The sequence below is a fragment of the Bos mutus genome, chromosome 22 (assembly GCF_027580195.1).
Source record: "Bos mutus isolate GX-2022 chromosome 22, NWIPB_WYAK_1.1, whole genome shotgun sequence".
NCBI classification, from domain to species: Eukaryota; Metazoa; Chordata; class Mammalia; order Artiodactyla; family Bovidae; genus Bos; species Bos mutus.
Window position 1 is genome coordinate 29,095,327 of NC_091638.1, and position 19,733 is coordinate 29,115,059.

At 39.5% G+C, this 19,733-nt stretch overlaps 1 protein-coding gene across 1 annotated transcript in view; it reads left to right on the forward strand.

Annotated features, from left to right (window-relative positions):
• The first annotated feature begins 2,669 nt into the window (after positions 1-2,669).
• The window catches only part of SHQ1 (SHQ1, H/ACA ribonucleoprotein assembly factor), a 101,990-nt gene continuing 84,926 nt past the window's right edge, over positions 2,670-19,733 (forward strand). Inside the window, exons 1-5 of the mRNA XM_005910916.2 lie at positions 2,670-2,926; positions 7,026-7,090; positions 9,903-10,025; positions 11,279-11,439; positions 17,682-17,794. Of these exons, the coding sequence (XP_005910978.2) occupies positions 2,784-2,926; positions 7,026-7,090; positions 9,903-10,025; positions 11,279-11,439; positions 17,682-17,794 (605 nt within the window). The 5' untranslated portion in view covers positions 2,670-2,783. The remainder of the gene's footprint in view (positions 2,927-7,025; positions 7,091-9,902; positions 10,026-11,278; positions 11,440-17,681; positions 17,795-19,733) is intronic.

Consider the following 19,733-nt stretch of genomic DNA (forward strand, 5'->3'; position numbering starts at 1 on the left):
CTTGTGTAATTAACCATTAATTAGAAATCCCAATAGAGTGAACTATGACTTGCAAATAAAGTCATAAATCCCTGTTTTATATATATATATATATATATATATATATATAGTATTTGTGATATATAGCGAATGCAATATATATTTTGAATAAATACATAACAGCAGCAATGTACCTTATGGTCTGTTTATCTGTATTGCAACAATTTGTCTGTGTGTGTTGCCAAACAAAGAGTAAAACATCCAGGAAATACGTAGATCTACTGTGTAAAGTGCTTTCAAATAGACTTTCCTCAGGTGTAGCTTCAGCATCAGTTAATTCTTTGGCATTAATAATTTAAAAATATTAATCCTTGTGACCTCCAGGAATGAGGTCCCATGGCAGATGTAAAGATTCTTTTTAGAGAAGCTAATTTGGAATGAGCCAGCCAAAGGCCTATCTCAAGGGATTTTTTGAGGGCTACACTAATTCCATGTTTGCATCACTTCATTTTCATTATAGAGCACGTGTTATTTGTAGGGCTAAATATGGTCTAAAGCAGGAAGACTTGTGCTCACAATGGGAAACAAGCTGGGTAGGAGGTAGTATATTGGGAGCCAACTCTATAGTATTTTAGAGCTTGAGCTCAGGAATCAGACTCACTTGGGTTTCAATTCTTATTGCACCACTCACTAACTGTAATCTTGTGCACACTATGGGGATATGTAATCCCTAGTTCACAGAGCTGTCAGAATGGAAAAATGAGATCATTATAAAGGATATGGTGCAGTGCTGGCACATAGTGAGTATTCAGTCAATTCAATTAATCCCTCTGCTCCCCAAGCAATGGATGAATGGGCAGAGTACTTTTTAAATTGTTTAACATAAACCTCTTGTCTTTATCAAAACTCTCAGATTTAAGAACGCATTGAGTCAGTTCTAATGAGGTGGATGAAACTGGAGCCTATTATCAGAGTGAAGTAAGCCAGAAAGAGAAACACCAATACAGTATATTAACACATATATATATGGAATTTAGAAAGATGGTAACAATGACCCTATATGCAAGACAGCAAAAGAGACACTGACGTAAAGAACAGACTTTTGGACTATGTGGGAGAAGGTGAGGGTGAGATGATGGCATTGAATAGTATTGAAACATGTATACTACCATATGTAAAATAGATGACCAGTGCAAATTGGATGTATGAAGCAGGGCACCCAACGCTGGTCCTCTGGGACAACCCAGAGGGATAGGGTGGGGAGAGAAGTGGGAGGGGGGTTCAGGATGGTGGGACACATGTACACCCAGGGCTGATTCACGTCAGCGTATGGCAAAACCCACCACAACACTGTAAAGTAATTAGCCTCCAATTAAAATAAACAAACAAACAAAAAACTCCCAGATTTAAGCAGATTGATTTTTATTTTGAATTTTAAATTTTATTTACTCCTATTGATATGCTGAGTCCTAATTAATTTTCAAGACTCATAAAAAGTTGGAGGTTGAAAAGGTTTTTTAGGTTATCTGATCCACGGTCTCCAGAGATGACTTTCACTTGCCTTTCACTGATATTTAAAATCAGGAAATAAAAACATTTCTTGGACTATTCTAGTAACTGGCGGAATAACCAGAAATAAAATGAGAGGGAAGGAAGGCCAAGGGAATATGCAGGGGAGGAGAGAGCCTAGTGGGAGAGGCATTGAGAGAGTATGGCCAGAATAAAAGGGAGAAATACAAGGAAGAGAAATAAAAAAGACAGAAAAGAGGACCTCGAATAAGTGTAAGGAGAAAAGTGAGAAAAGGAAAGAGGAGAAAGTACAGAGGCTTTGCTATTCGTCATTGCAGACACTAATACGGTTTAAGAGTCAGATGTTACGGATTTTGGTAATTGTAAAATGCATGATTGTAAGACATATTGCTTAACCTTTGTGAGTCGTGTTCTTCGGCGTTCGTGGTGTAGATTAAAAGAGATGAGTGGAATGGACGTTCACTAAACGAGCAAATTCTGTTCAATTAAGGAGTTAGGAAAAGGAGAAAAGTGGCAGAAACGGACAGAGGGAGAGAGGCATGGAGGGAAAGAGGAGGAGATAGAAATCGGTAGAGAATGAAGGAGAGGGAGAAAGGGGAGTTATTGACAAGGCAAATGAGAACTAAGGAAAACCACAGTAACGGTGTTTCTGTGGTTTCTGCGGTGACTGCTCCAACACACCGAGCCTCGACAACTTGCCGGGAACCTTGTTAGAGCTTAACATGCACAAATGCATGCTATCCTCACACCGTTTCTACGAGGCTAGGTTTCTAACCTTATTTTATAGAAGAGATATCTGAAGCATAGAGAGGTTCTGTAACTTTCTCAAAGTCGTAATTCTGGGTATTGGAAAGAAAGAATTTAAACGCAGGTTTCACTGCCTGCAAAGCCAATGCTGTTAAAATCATCTCTGCTGCTGCTGCTGCTGCTAAGTCGCTTCAGTCGTGTCCGACTCATAACCCTCAAAGAAGCTTAGTGGCTCTGAGGTGGATTCTTGCCCGGGTTCTTGCAAGTTATGCCCTGGGTTCAATTTCTGCGCACAAAGCCTCTCTCCTCCTGTCCCTTCTCTAGCTCCTAGCGCACAGCGTCCCGTCTCCATGGAAACCGGCGCGAGGCGGGATTTCCTCTTGCACGCACGCGCACTTCCGCCTAGAGCCGGAAGCACCGTGTCTAACAGCGGGTACCAGCGCGTGGGTACTTCTTGGAGAGTTTCAGTGGCAGGCCCGCGGCGGCTGCGAGACTGGTCGACTTGGGCGCCCGAGTTCGGCGTGGTGATGCTGACTCCGGCGTTCGATCTTAGCCAGGACCCCGACTTCCTGACTGTTGCCATCCGCGTGCCTTACGCCCGAGTCTCTGAGTTCGATGTCTATTTCGAGGGAGTCGATTTCAAATTCTACGCCAAGCCGTACTTTCTCAGGCGAGTTCCGGGTGTTTGGCTCTGGGAAGAGCATGTTTTGGGGATTCATTTATTCATTCATTAGATAACTGCTTATCGAGGGAGGACTTCTCGGCATCGCGACTGCCTTTTTCCGAGGTACCAGCAGCAGGTGCCGAGGAAGCGAACTCTTTCGGGCTTGCGCTCTGAATGCTGCAGAAGCTTATTGTTTCTTATATCTTCTTACATCCCCGCCTGGAAGAGATTCCGGAGCCACTTTAGAACGCAGAGTTTGGGACCATAATCGCCCTTCCTGTTTTTGTCCTGTCGCCCTAGTTCTTGTCCCTTTTCCTGTTTCCTTTTCGCTCTGCGTTAGTCCTCCTTGTCCTGAGACAGCTCACGCTGCCTTCCCTACTAACCTGTCGGTTTGACTTTTTCAGTCCACGTCCTGTTCGCCGACCTCCTGGCTGACGCTTTCTCTTCCCTGAAATTTTCGCCTTTCTTGGTCCGGCTGATGCCATAGTCTCCTTCACCTCTTCGTTGTTTGGTTCTTCTCTAATTTTACCCCTTCATTGTCGTTGTCATCCCGCAAGCCTCAGGGAGGGACCTTCAGCTCTTGTTTGTTTGCATTTTTCTCCCTGCAGAACCGTAACATCAGTGGTAACAGCTGACATCTTCTCCCCCTCGTGTGGTGGGGCAAGCAGTGCGTTTAAGTGAAGGATTAAGTGCTTGTGTGCATTATCTCATTTGACCTGGATAGCGATTCTTGGAGATCAGTTCAGTTCAGTTCAGTCGCTCAGTCGTGTCCGACTCTTTGCGATCCCATTGAATCGCAGCACGCTAGGCCTCTGTCCATCACCAACGCCCGGAGTTCACTCAAACTTATGTCCATCGAGTCGGTGATGCCATCCAGCCATCTCATCCTCTGTCGTCCCCTTCTCCTCCTGCCCCCAATCCCTCCCAGCGTCAGAGTTTTTTCCAATGAGTCAACTCTTGGCATGAGGTGGCCAAAGTATTGGAGTTTCAACTTTAGCATCAGTCCTTCCAATGAACACCCAGGACTGATCTCCTTTAGAATGGACTGGTTGGATCTTGCAGTTCAAGGGACTCTCAAGAGTCTTCTCCAACACCACAGTTCAAAAGCATCAATTCTTCGGCTCTCAGCTTTCTTCACAGTCCAACTCTCACATCCATACATGACCACAGGAAAAACCATAGCCTTGACTAGACGGACCTTTGTTGGCAAAGTAATGTCTCTGCTTTTGAATATGCTATCTAGGTTGGTCATAACTTTCCTTCCAAGGAGTAAGCGTCTTTTAATTTCATGGCTGCAGTCACCATCTGCAGTGATTTTGGAGACCCCAAAAATAAAGTCTGCTGTTTCCCCATCTATTTCCCATGAAGTGATGGGACCAGATGCCATGATCTTAGTTTTTTACTTCCCTGGTGGTCCAGTGGTTAAGAATCCTCAGAGATGGGCATCATTATTTAGAAAACATTTTAGAAGACACTGCCATATTATTCTTTCTCAACATTGTCAGTACTTTCTTTTCTCCTTTCTACCGAGTGAAACTCCAATCCCCTCATCTTTCTCATTCAAGTGTAGTTCCAGCCTACCCTTCCTGCCCAAGTACATTTCCAGTGCAGACATTCTTCTTGAGTTAAGCTTTTAAGTACTTGGCCTGAACCTGTTCTGCTCAGGTATTCCTTTGGCCTTAACTTAATCTACCTACTTGAATATGTTGTATAAAAGAGTGTCTGGATTTATACAAAGTGGCCAGGGAAAGCCTGTTTGAAGAGGTGATATTAAAGCCAAAACATGAAGAATGGGAAGAAGATGATGATGTTAGCAAACATTTATTGACATTTTACTCCTAGTTAGTGCTTTATGTGACTCACTTGATTTTAGGACAGTCTTACAAAGTAGGTTTTGTTATATACTCATGTTGCATATAAGGGCTCAGAGAAAAGATCTTAAATGAGATAGGATGATAAAATTAAGTAATGTGAAGGAGTTTATACAGTACTTTTTATACAAATTTATCCATTCCTTGAGTAGCAGAGGCTTGGGTGTTGGGTACATATGGGTGTCAGCACATTTATAGTTCTGTGACTTTTGGCAAGTTATTCAGTCTCAGTAAGTTTTCTAGTCTGTTAAGTGGGACTAATATTAGTGATTTAAAGAGCTGATGTGAGGTTTGAGATAATGCATGTATAATCCTTATTACTGTGCCTGATAATTACATATTCAATAAATGGTAGGTATTATTATTTATTAAGGGAGCATATTGTTGCAATTATCTGCTGCCAATAACCAATCAAACCTGTGTAAAATAACAATCCTTTAACTCCCTCTGTTGATTTTTATACCTTAGGAGTTTGGTAAGAGCTTGGCTGAACTGTTCTGGCTTAAGGTCTTTAGTCATGCGTGGCTGGACCTGGGACAGGAAGGGCTAAAGCAGCTGGGGACTTATAGGGTAGGTGAAGGAGAGAATCTCTTTTCATGTGGTCTCAGGACCTCCCTGTGTGGTCTCACTTGTGATTCCTGCAGGGAGTTGCATCCCTACCATGACAGCTGAAATTTTTGAGTAAATATTTCCGGGAGCAAGGCAGAAGCCATATCATCTTTTATAACCTAACCTCAGAAATCACAGTGTCACTTCTGCTATAATGCTTTGTTTCAGGTAAAACAATTCTAGAAGCCCACTCAGTTTTAAGGGGAGGGGACATAGATTGCATTATTGGGAGGAATGATGTGAGATAGGTCATCTTTGGAAATGCAGTTTGCTACAGTATACCAGAGATGAATAAAACCTCACCCCTCTCCTTGAGAAACTGAGTGTATAGCAGGGAAGGCAGATTTGTTAGCAAATACTGTTTCGCCATCATGCATTAAGAATTTAACTCTGTACTTACAAAGAGCTTAGAAGGGAGATGATAATAATAGTTTACATTTTCTGAACGCTTGCCTATTGTACTAGCCACTAAGCTTTTTGTATTATCCTTTCTTTCTCACAGTAACCCTCAGATAGATTCTATTATTTTTCACATTTTGTAAATGATGAATATGAACTTTGAAGTTAATTAACTTGTGGTACAAAGAAAGTTACAGAGCTAGTAAATGGCACAACTTGGAATTAAGTCCACAAATGGACTTAATTTAGACTCTGAAGGTAAAGTTCTTATTTGTTTCCGTTGTATAACAAATTTATTCCTACCTGAATTTTTATGCTAGGTTTAGAAGGGATTTTTGTTTCAAAAATGTGTTATAGCTTCAGGAAACATTACGATCAAAGGTAAGTAGGGGTAAAGCCCTGTACCTTTTGGGGTCTGCTAAGATGGATGATGATGATCATGATGATGGTGTTAGAATAGGGAACAAGAAGGAGGGGGGTGTGGGAGGAAAGTAGGTTCATATTTTTAAGTTTGGAGTGGAATGGATCTGGCCTCATATATAGTATGGGTGAATTTAAATTGTCTACCCAATATCAAGCAGTCATGGAAGCTTTCATTGTAGAGAAGTGACAGATTTCTGTTTTAGAAAAATTCTTTTGGGGCCTCAGTTAGAGCATTGATTGACCCAGAGTAAAACTGGGAACAGGGAAATCAGTTCATGTCCTTTAGCAGGAAAGAGGGGGAAATCCCTATACAGTAATAATGAGATTTACAAAAAAAACACTTTTGCTTTCTGCCTTCTTTTTAAAAAAGTAGTGATTTACCCAATATAAACAATTGGTTTTGTTGGTTCTTTATTCTTTCTCATTTTTTTTGTTTCTTTTCTTTTTGGAAGCCAATTAGTATACTTTTATTGAGCCCATCCTGTGTCAGTCATCAGGTATATAAATAACTCATATTAGGAAGGGAAAGTACTATAAGAGTAGTGATAGCTAGTATTTATTGTGGCTTTTCTTTTTTAAGTGTTTTATCAGTGACTAGTGCCTATTCAAACGGAAAAATGAGTCATCTCTGATTCCTCTTTTCTTAGCTAGGGAAGAAATATAAGTTATTTAGTTTATAAAATTTAAATGCTGAGGAATATCTTTTTAAATGGTTGCTAGATTTCAGTGCTTGATGCTTACTATCATGCTTCATGATGCTTTGTAATTTAAGGACTTCATGAGACCTTTTGTTACATCTGCAGGTTAACCCTTCCTGGAAGAATTGTAGAAAATGGAAATGAGCAGGGATCCTATGATGCAGATAAAGGTATTGCCCTTAGAATTTTCTGTTAGCTTTTTTTCTTTGAATTCTTCATGTTGGTGTAGCTCCGTAATAATCTCATGTTATGGTGACCTTTAGGTGAATGGCGAGTGCAGTCTGTCCCTGTCCCTCTTTATTGTTTCTTAATGTCCAGTGCCTGTTATTCATGGATTTCTTAACAGTTACAGTTTCCCCAGTCCTTTAAATTATACTTCACATTGTTCTTTAAAGTTTAATTAGTTAAATACTCTGGCTCTGTTTTCTGAAAGTTTTATTTCCTACTTCTCCCTACATTTAGTAAGTGTTTAAAAATTAAAGTTAGATTGTGGGAAGTGACTGATTAGAAAAGAAGTGGATGATTTTTGTAAGCTGTGAGTCAAATGTTTCTAAGACAGTTTTTTTTAGAATTTTAAAAATTTATTTTTTGTTTAAGCATAATTGATTTACAGTGTGGTTAGTTTCAGGTATACAGCAAAGTGATTCAGATATATATATATTCTTTTTTTCCATTACTATTTTCAATCTTAAAATATAATTATGTGTAGGTGAGAGAGAAACTGTCCATATTGGACTTTTAAAGACTGATTGAATTTTCTTCTCTTCATTGATAAGCCCTTCATTTCAGCTTATCTTGAAACCATTTATTTTCCTTCTGTAGAAGTCACTGGATTTTCCTTTATCAGTGAATCTGGAATAAGAATACCTTGTGTACTGTTGTGTGATTTATTCAGTGAATATTGACCTCAATGAGCTAGGGTAATGGAGGAAAGATGGAATGAAAGAGTTAAATGACAAAGTTCTAACCCATAACACAGTATAACTGATGTGATGAAGTACAATGAAACTGCCTTTCTAGGTAGTAAATCCACTTTTAATTGCAGATAAGGTGCATACTGAAGCACAGTTATTAAATCTCGAAAGTAAATGGGGGTTTACGAAGGTTAAATATGTGGAAATATTTGGATTTAGTTGTGTTTGATATATTAGAATATGGCTAAGTGCACTGAAAGAGGTAGTTCAGTTCAGTTCAGTCGCTCAGTCGTGTCCGACTCTTTGCGACCCCATGAATCACAGCACGCCAGGCCTCCCTGTCCATCACCAACTCCCGGAGTTCACTCAGACTCACGTCCGTTTTAAAATGTAAGAGTAGTGAATAATGTAATCTATTCATAGAGGAACCTAGATGAAGGTGATAAACCCTGTCAAGGGAAAAAAAGAAGTACATAGATGGAATTTGGGCTTGTATTAGACAGGCTTTAGGGATATATCTCTTGAGATATCAAAGAACTTTATCAAGCCATCATTGCCTTATTTAAGATTTTGTGTATATTTGAAATGGCTGCTATTCTTCACTGGATTCAGTTCAGTTCAGTTGCTCTGTCATGTCCGACTCTTTGTGACCCCATGGACTGCAGCACACCAGGCCTCCCTGTCCATCACCAACTCCCGGAGTTTACTCAAACCCATGTCCGTTGAGTCAGTGATGCCATCCAACCATCTCATCCTCTGTCCCCTTCTCCTCCCACCTTCAATCTTTCCCAGCATCAGGGTCTTTTCAAATGAGTCATTTCTTCGCATCAAGTGGCCAAAGTATTGGAGTTTCAGCTTCAGCATCAGTCCTTCCAATGAATATTCAGGACCGATTTCCTTTAGGATGGACTGGTTGGATCTCCTTGCAGTCCAAGGGACTCTCAAGAGTCTTCTCCAACACCACAGTTCAAAAGCATCAGTACTTCAGTACTCAGCTTTCTTTATAGTCCAACTCTCACATCCATACATGACTACTGGAAAAACCATAGCTTTGACTAGATGGACCTTTGTCAGCAAAGTAATGTCTCTGCTTTTTAATATGCTGTCTAGGTTGGTCATAACTTTTCTTCCAAGGAGTAAGCACCTTTTAATTTCATGGCTTCAGTCACCATCTGCAGTGATTTTGGAGCCCAAAAAAATAAAGTCTGTCACTGTTTTCACTGTTTCCCTATCTATTTCCCATGAAGTGATGGGACCAGATGCCATGATCTTCGTTTTCTGAATGTTGAGCTTTAAGCCAACTTTTTCACTCTCCTCTTTCACTTTCATCAAGAGGTTCTTTAGTTCTTCTTCGCTTTCTGCCATAAGGGTGGTGTCATCTACATACCTGAGGTTATTGATATTTCTCCTGGCAATCTTGATTCCAGCTTGTGCTTCTTCCAGCCCAGCATTTCTGATGATGTACTCTACATATAAGTTAAATAAGCAGAGTGACAGTATACAGCCTTGAGATACTTCTTTCCCTATTTGGAACCAGTCTGTTGTTCCATGTCCAGTTCTAACTGTTGCTTCCTGACCTGCATATAGGTTTCTCAAGAGGCAGGTCAGGTGGTCTGGTATTCCTATCTCTTTAAGAATTTTCCACAGTTTGTTGTTCTTCATTGGACTAGATATCTTGATTTCACTGCCTCCCCCACTCCCCCAGGCTAGAAATAAATCTTATGAGTAGCTACAGTTGAATCTAAGCTATTGCCTTCTCAGGCCATTGTGTTTTTGACCTGAACTTTTAATGTTATCAGTAGGTGAATGTGATATTGGGTAAGATTTAAGCATTTGCAGCTTTAACAGATTAATTTCTCATAGAGAGGACAGCTGAATCAGTGGTTCTGAAAAACCTCATTTGAACCTTTTCCTATCTTGATTTTTATTTACTAACTATGTAATAAGGGCATAATTTTGGAGCTCTGTGAAATAAAATGATAATTCTGAGATGTCTGTTTCTTAGGTATGTTTGTGAAGTGTTTGAGTATTTTAATTTAGCTAAACATAGAACCCATTTATCTTTAAGGAATTTTTACCATTCGGTTGCCCAAAGAAACTCCTGGCCAACATTTTGAAGGGCTGAACATGTTAACTGCTCTGCTGGCACCAAGAAAATCCAGGACTGCAAAACCACTTGTGGAAGAGATAGGTATGTTTATTGCAGTTGGGAGGAAATGCAGGTAAGTGAATATTTGGAATGCTGTGTGTTTCTCGGGGAAAAGGGATATAGCACATAGGAAATAGGAGAAAATACTTCAGATGACAAGATGAGGAGATCATGTCACACCATATGAAAATAGTTCATTTGTTGACATTTAATTTAAGACATAAAGAACTCTGTTAAACCAGTAGGTCAGTCATTTTTGGGGACCAATTGAGGCAGCATCTATGTGTTTGGCAAAATATTGGCCTCTTGAGCTAAAACCAGAAGCCTACAATTCAGTGTAAGCAGAAAGCAAACACCACCCAGGTCAAAGAAGTGGAACATCTCCCATGTCCTGGAATCTTACCCTGGTTATTTCTCACTCCTGACTCTCCAAGGTAACCAATACCTTCAGTGTTGCCTGTTTTTGAATTGGATCAATATATATATAATCCATTCGGAGAAGGCAATGGCACCCCACTCCAGTACTCTTGCCTGGAAAATCCCATGGACAGAGGAGCCTGGTAGGCTGCAGTCCATGGGGTCGCTAGGAGTCGGACACGACTGAGCGACTTCACTTTCACTTTCCTGTGTTGGAGAAGGAAATGGCAACCCACTCCAGTGTTCTTGCCTGGAGAATCCCAGGGACGGGGGAGCCTGGTGGGCTGCCGTCTATGGGGTCGCACAGAGTCGGACATGACTGAAGTGACTTAGCAGCAGCAGCAGTAGCATATATAATCCATTACAGTAAATGATCTTTGTTGTCTAGCTTCTTTCACTTAACATTTTTGTGAGAATTATCCATGTATAGCTGAGGTCTGTTTGTTTTTATCATGTTATTGTTTATATATCCTACCATTGATGGAACTTTGGCTTGGTTCCTTTTTTTTTTTTTTTGTCTAATAAGAATAGTGAGGTAAGGGCTGGGCAAAATAGGTGAATGGGATTAAGACATACAAACTTCCAGTTTTATAAGGAAACCACGGGGATGTAATATACAGCATAGGGAATCAGGTCAATAGTATTGTAATTACTTTATATGGGGACAGATGGTGGTCATTTTGTAATGTTTGCCAGTATCAAATTATTATGTAGTACACCCAGAATGGACCTAGTATGATACATTAACATGTTTCAAAAAAAAAAAAGAGAATAGCAGGAGTATTCTTTTGGGGTACATGGGCAGACGCTTTTTCCCTGTACTTTTTCTTCCCCAAGGAAATCTAGTGCTTTAATGAACTAGTACTTTACATATTTAGGTGCTTCTGAGGTTTCTGAGGGAGGAGTGGAAGATGACGATGATGAGTTTGATTGGGAAATTGAACAGTCCCCCTATGAAGAGGTACCAGAAAGTGCCTTGAACCCAAACTGCCGCTACGGGTTTGGAAACTTGCGCTCAGGAGTGTTTCAGCGGTTGCAGGTATGATTTTCTAAAAGACCTTGGTATATACCAAGGGTTTGACCATTTGCATAGTTTAATTTCAGTTCTGCTCATACCTGGAGGTTTTCTTATGAAGATAGTAGGAGATGTTGTATTTAGAGCGCAAACCACAACTGCTCGCACGTGATCGTTACACAGTCACTCCCTTCTGTGTCACTGTCTGTGTAGCCCGGTCTCATTGTGCTTACACGTGAAAGATGTCCTGGTACTTTCTTTTTTCTCCACTTCAGTTGTTATTTTAGACATGAAGTTTCCAAAATACAGAACAGAACCCCTCTCTCCTCATACTTCCTGAAAAGCTTTATGTTTTTTACTTCTAAAAAATGAAAATTCTTTATTTGTGGCATGATGTCTCTTCTGTTTTATATGTAAATGAAGCAGAATATTCCTGATGAGAAGGGGTTTCCGTCTTTTGATCAAATTGTTTAGTGTTTAGTGTACTGTAGGCACTTTTCTGTATTTACTCTTTGTGGGGTTTGAATGGAATCTTTTGTTAAAATCTGCTCTTTGGTCAGTTAGGCTAAAAAAGGAATGACATCACTCTCTTCCTCAGACAATGTGGGAAATTCTATTTCATGAATAAAATGGAGATTTTGGGTTATTTTCTACTTTAGTTGTATTATAGAAGGCAATATAGTTGATGTCTTACTTTAAAATTTTTTAATTTATTTACTTATTGAACTTTTTGGTCTAGTTTTACTTTTTTTTTAAATAGAATGTCACATAATTGGAACCATGCAACATGTAAACATGTAGCCTTTTCAGATTGGCTTCTTTTTTAGTAATATGTGTTTAAGTTTCCTTCACGTCTTTTCATGACTTGATAGCTCATTTCTTTTTTTTTTCTTTTCTGTTTCCTCTGACTGGAATAGAGCCCCAGCCCTTAGCAGTAAAATTGCAGAGCCCTAACCACTGGACTGCCAGGGAGTCCCCTTAATTTTTTTCAAATGAAAGAAACATGTGATGAACAGTTTTTTAACTTCATTCCTTCTGGGTAGAGGATGTTAAACCTGCTTGGTATGTGGTTTATTATAGTAAGACATATTTGAGTCTGCTAAGGAAAGGTAAAGGATCTGTATTTTGGTCCTACTTGTACCTCTGTTTAAATTTGGAATTCAGGCCAGTTATTTGACCACAAGTAAATTTTGTCTCCTCTTTGTAAAACAGCGATAAATTTGCTCACCTACTTTATAAGGCTGTTTAGAAAATTTACAGAGATGCTACATTTGAAAACTCTTGAGAAAAAAAAGATTAGCATGCTAGAAAGACTTCTGCCCTTAAGAAATTTAAAATGCTCTCAAAACTTCTTAAAAGAAACAAAATTGGGATTTACTTAAGAGCAAATAATACTGATGAGATACTTCATTCAAATGCCTTGTATGTTTTTCTGCCGAGTTATGGTTTCTCCATATTCTCTCTCCCTAACCAAATTTCCTGGTTAACTCTCAGGTAGTAAGAATAGAATCAGTTTTTTTCTACAGCAGAAACTACAGTAAATGGACCTCAGTTGTTTGGCAGAGAGTAGTCTGTGGTTAATCTTTTGGTGATTACCTGTCTAAAGCTATAAATGAACGAGAGAAGACTCCTGCAGGCTAAGGACAGATTGTACGTTCAGTCTGAAAGTGCTTGTTGATGCCAAGGAACTTGGTTTCTTCATTACTGCCGCTGTGGAGGGAAGATCCTCTCAAGGGGTTTCTGCCACGTTGCTGAGAAGATGCAGGACTGCCATGATGTGAGCCCAGGCCAAGTCCTTGGGAGGTCAGAAATTCTTGTATGTGTTGAAAATGTTCACTAAGTTAGTAGTTTAGGTTAAGAGAAAAGTTATTAATCAATATTCTTTTTATCTTTGAATGTCTTGTCTAATGCCCTGAATCTCTAGATTCCTGTCTCCCAGCTTAAAAAAACATAAGAGAATCATCCTCACATTTTTGGAGCCCTCCTGTAGCTCTTCCTGACTGCATCCCTCTGAACCTTGTTATTATAAACAATTTGAATGCCTGTTGTCTTCAACAGATGGAAAAACAAAATGCATTTGAGAAAATTCTAAAGGATAATGTAAATAGCAATACTGTTAACAGTGTAGGTATATAACCCCACATGTACAATGTAGGGATCACAAAAAGTTCTGAAACTAGAAGTTTTTTATATTGAGTTTGATGACATGACCTGATCAGAGCTGATATGTGAGTTTTTCAATAATTAAAAAAAAAATTCCCACTTAGTGTACATATTCAAAGATTTTGCAGTAGAAATAGCAATGAATTTAAATAGGGTGTGCTGCCCCAGACTTCTTAGAGGGGATTAAGTAACACATGGATTGTATGTGCACCATTACTTTTCTACACTCTTTTAAGAGTGAATCCTGAAGCTCAGCCCTCCCTGGGGAACTTGGGTAGACCGTGGACCTCAGTGACAGCTAGTGGACAGTATCTGGACCTCCAGTGACAGCTAGCAGCTGGTATGTGTGTCCCTGAGAGGCACTGGGCTGGGCTCCACGTCACCATTCTGTTGTGGCCTCACCGCTATTGTATATGCATATTCTACCACTGGATGAACCAATATGTAGTCTTTAAAGAATATTGTGTTTTCTTATATGGATTAAATGTGAGGTTTGTGGTGTCCTTCATGACAGTTTGGAAATGTCAGAACTTTTGAAAATCATGTGTGAATCAAGATGCCAGTAATTAAAGGATGCTGTCTTCGGGGTATTAAGGTACATGTGTTTTATGTGATCGTGCCACAGAAATCTTTCATAACTGGTATTACTTGCAGAGTTCAATTGCATTTATAACTGTTCTGTTTGTGACATTCATGTCATGCGATTAAAAACTGAACAATCATGTAAGATTAGCGTGTAAGACCTTTTTTTATGGATTGTAAAAAAAAATTCTTTTTATTTTTAGAAATTTTATTATTTTTAAATTTTTTAAATTGCAGTATAGTTGATTTATGATATTGTGTTAGTTTCAGGTGTACAGCAAAGTGATTCAATTATACATGCATACATACATATATGTGTGTATATATGTGTATATTTCAGATACTTTCCCCTTATAGGTTATTAGAAAATGTTGACTATAATTCCCTATGCTATACAGTAGGTCCTTGTTGATTATCTGTATTTTACATGTGGTAGTGTGTATATGTCAGTACCAAACTCTTAGTTTATCTCCACCCCACGTCATCCACAAGACCTTTTTCTACTAGTAAACGAGCTAGAGGAAACTGAGACCATTATTGCATAAATAAGAACTTTGAGAACATATTTTCTATTTTAAATGATGTGTTTAAGAAACCACCATTTACAGTTCCTCTGGTTCTGCCTTTGGATGAGACAATATCCATAAAGTTTTGTTGACTCATATTTTATTAACATTTTTACAGTCTCTTCCCACCCACCCTCCATTAAATGAAATACAGCTTCATTTTTCTCTGATGATAAAAGCAATATATATTCATTATAAAGATACAATATAAGAAAGAAAGTAAAACATCATCCATAATTCCAGTACCCAGTTATCTTCTCTGAATTGAATTATTTAACCCTTTATTGGGGGACAGTGTATAGTCTTTCATGTTTATTTCCCACCAGCCATTTACACAGGGTTTGCTTATGACTTCTGTATTTTATGCTAATACTGAGAAGGAAATAAAATTATTTTTGCTGAAACAAATTCTCTGTCACCACCCTGCCCCCATACACATGTGTGCACGCTCACCCACACTCTTTCCTTTCTGAAATTTCTGCCAGCCACAGGGTGCCTTTGGAAAACTGCCCTGGCAGTTCCAAGTCAGGGCTTCTAACCAGGCTTCTGGCGTCAGTGGCTGCCAGCAGCAACAATCCTAGAGTCTCTGGACTCCCACCCAGCAGGCTCCCGGGACCACTGCTGCCAGCAGCCGCAGGATGCTGGCCTGCCGGCCCTTTCCTTCTCTCAGCTACACTGGGGACCTGAAGCTGTTGTTTCCAGAGACCTACTGGCCTCATGGGCACACATTTCTTCATTTTCTCTCTGGAGAGTCTCTGCCTTCACTCTGCTGAAACTCACATTAGCCTTGTTTAGATCCCACATGACCTTTTCTTGGCACTGCCCATCTTTAAATGGCTCTCCCAGTGCTGACCTTAGCAGTACTTTCACAACAAAAGAAAAACAAGAATCATTTTCACCCTGTTGTAGCGTGTCATTTCTCATCCTCTTCACTTCCTTTCTCTTGTTTGACAGATGCCTTAGATTTCACTGCTCCAAGCTCACTTCACTTTTTAGTTTGTTCCGTTTCACACTCCCCGCCCCCCACCATGCTGCCCAAGGCCTGCCTCGCTGCCCCTCCTGTCTCTGTGGTTGAGGAGGTGATGTCAGGCAGGTGAGGAAGCAGAGGAGAGAGAAAGAGTCCAGGTTGTGCTGCTCAGGGAAGAGATATGTCTGAGAAATTAAACCAGAACTCTAAAAATGTTTTCCCCTGGAAGCCTTGCTGCACGCTTGTAAACTCTGTATTGCGAGTGCTCTATTTCCAGTTTATTTTGAATTGAGTAAATTTGTGGGCTGCCCAGAGAATCTAACTATGATTTATAATCATGTATCTTTAGGAAAATTCATTCTGAGCCTCCTAAAAGTAAATTGTAAAAGAACTCTTGGAATGTAGATTTTTCCAAGTTTGGGATCTGTTTTTTCCCCAGAATGTTTGTGCTCTGAAGTATTCAGATATTCTGGATGTGACTTCCAAACATGAAAGAGCCCCTGGGCCCCTTCATTTCACTAGGATGTGCTTACGTTAAGTGTTGGTGATGTTTCGTTGTTCAGTCGCCGGGTTGTGTACAACTCTGTGACGCCATGGACTGCAGCAGGCCAGACTTCCTCGTCCTTTACTGTCTTCCGGAGTGTGCTCAGATTTCACATCTGTTGAGTCAGTGATACTACCTAACCATCTCATCCTCTGCCACCCTTTTCTTCTTTTGCCTTCAGTCTTGCCCAGCTTCAGGGGTTTTTCCAATGAGTTGACTCTTCACATCAGGTGGCCAGGCGCTCAGCCTTCTTTATGGTCCAGCTCTCACATCTGTACATGACTACTGGAAAAACCATAGCTGATGTTACTTTAGCTCAATGGATTGTGGTAGGGCTGAGAGGCTTTTTTTGAGGGTTTTTTTTTTTTATTGCAGGAATTCTGATGGTGTGGAGAGTTCTATATCTTAGTCTCTCCCTGGAAGATTCCATATAGCTGGTTTCATTGTAGTGATTTTGCTCTGCCACAGCTGTTGACTTTAAGCCTGGGCATCAGTCACCAACCAGTCATTCTGTTTACAAGTCTGTTTTAACAGTTTGCCTTCAACCCTCTACCAAGTTATTTCCCTTGATTTCTTTTCAACTAATAGTCTTCAAGCTGCTTCCAGTTTGCTTACTTATCCCTTGCAGTTGGTGGTGGGAATGGGGAGATTGAAGAAAGAAAAAAGAGCTTTAGAAATATTTTGTATTGTACAAGTTTTCTTCCCTTCATAATTCTAGTCAAAAGAAAAAAGACTATGGATTGTAGGTGGTTTTACTAATACAGGTGTTTTTTGTAGAGTTGGACTTAGGAAATGTGGTAATGTTGAATATTACTTTGGATTAGATTTTTAAATTTTCAAGTGGAAATTATGTCTATTAAAATTGTCCTTAAAAATTCTTGTTAGGGATGAAAAGGGGCAAGGAAATAAGGACAGATCCCAAAGTTGGCTTGGTCTTGGGGGATTGACTAAAAAGACTGCATTTCTCTTCATGGGAAGTATTTACAGGGACATGAAAATTATCTAAGTTTTGGTTTGCTGACATGGCACCCCTGGCAGCAGCAGCTCCATCTTGGGTCTAGAAATTTATTTCAACTTGCCCTTTTATAATTTTTAAATCTCTGGAAGTAAATGGGGGAATAAATGGAGAATTAGATGTTCCTGTTTGCTTGGAGAGGTTTATTCTGTTCTGGTTTTCATGTTAAACTTTTATAGCTTTAATCCATGTTAATCAGTTTGTTTGTTGTAAGGATTAAATGAAATAATTGATGTGAAAGCTTCTAACAGGGCCTGGCAAATAGTAGATGTTTAACATTTGCTGGATTTGAATTTAAATGTCACAGGTGGTATAATGACTTATCGATCTATTAGATTCTTCTTGTGTTTGGGCATTTTGTACAAAATTAGATATCTCATGGCTCAAATAGGAGACAGCAATTATTCTTTCTTTCCTGGGTGTTCTTAGGATGAATTGAGTGATGTTATCGATATTAAGGATCCAGATTTCACCTCTGCTGCTGAACGAAGGCAGAAACGCCTGGCTGCTGAGCTGGCCAAGTTTGATCCTGATCATTATCTGTAAGTATTGAGTTTTATTTTTTAAGTTTTAAATAATTTACTTGAAATTGAGTATTTAAAAAAATTTTGAGTGCGTTCTTGACCATGTTGGACATGTGCTTTTTGGACTCCAGAAATGAGTGATAGCTCACAATCTTAATTGACATTTAAATTAACCTACAGCTGTTATACCTCGGTGATCTTTGTAAGGTGCTACTTTTCATTACCTCACTTCAGCACACCACAGAAATCTTTTAAGGTACTTCTTTGAGTTTTTTGTTCTCCAGGCTTTAAAATAGAACACTGCATTCCTGAGAATACATACCATTCTTTTGAGAAGACTCTGTTGTGATTAATGGTATATATGAATAAAAACACATTTCAGTTTCTTTAAGAATTTGAATCTACATGTACTGCATTTCTTGGCTGATCTAGGGGTGGGTTTTCCCAACACTTTTATCCACTAGCACCTGTAATCAAGGATCCATTTCAAATTAATAAATAACTTTATTGGGATAGGATATAAATACAGTCTAATTTTAAGTTTTGCTTTATTTCCCATCTGCATCAGTTGTATCTTGAGCTATCATGTGTCTCTGTCCGGCTTATATTTGTTGAAGGAACAAAACTAAGGGGTAGGTAAATAATCCCTTGCCTTGGAAAGATTGTGATGTGTCTCATTGATCACGAATAGCAGCACTTCTTGCAAGGAAGTGATTGTCCCCAGGCGTCTGTGAGTATTTGATAGCTTTCTTAGGATGTCAGTAGTGTTTTGGAGAAGGCAATGGCAACCCACTCCAGTACTCTTGCCTGGAAAATCCCATGGACGGAGGAGCCTCGTAGGCTGTAGTCCATGGGGTTGCGAAGAGTTGGACATGACTGAGCGACTTCACTTTCACTTTTCACTTACCTGCATTGGAGAAGGAAATGGCAACCCACTCCAGTGTTCTTGCCTGGAGAATCCCTGGGACGGGGAACCTGGTGGGCTGCCGTCTATGGGGTCGCACAGAGTTGGATACGACTGAATCGACTTAGCAGCAGCAGTGTTTTGATATAGACCTCAGGTAATATTCTCCCCATACTCTGGGCCGGCAGTTTCTAAACTGTTACGTATGCAGCTATTCCCTTGTACAGTGCTCTCAGCTTATCGAGTTCTCTTGTGTGATTATTTCAGTTTTCACAGCAGTGAGGAAGAGGGGGTTAAGGGACTCACCCAAGGTCACACCACTGCTAAGTGACTCATCTGGGACTTGAAAAGAGTCTTTCCATTTATCATTTTGTATTTCCTTTTCATGTACACTATTTCAGTTTAACTGCTGTTGCTCTTGTGATTAACATTCTATCTCCTGTGACTCAGTGGGAGACTAATTGGAATGGCAGAAATATATCTTGTGATGTGCAAATGGGTTGAGTGATATGTGACGATGAATGGTGGAACCCTTCAACATCCTCAGGGAAGCTGTGTAAGAGTAGGGTGGGTTATATTTTGGAGGACATCTGAGAGATTCAACTCCATTTACATTGCCATTTCTAATTACCTTTATCTCTCCAATTGTGATTTTAAATGTCCACTGAAGAATAATTTGAAGAAACCCATTTAAAATCATGCTGAATATTTAAATTGGAAATTTCATTGTCAGCAAATTTCCTGGGCAAGCATGAAAACAGATTGAGCTTTACAAGACAGAAATTTTGAGTGGGAGGGAGCTTAATTAGCAGAACTGCCTATCTCTTCTCTTCTAAAACTTGAAGAATAGTGATATGGCCTGAGAGAGTTAGGAAATTGGAATTTATAGTTAGCAGTGTGATATTAGAAGCAGCCCTTATTTTTCTCTATCTTCTGTGTCTTTATCCAGAAGCACATTTTCTTTAATAGTATGCATGAAATGTTTTTTGTATTACTCCAGGAAGGGTTCTTTTTACATGAGCAGTTTAAATTCAGCTTCAGGCAAGTTGGAGG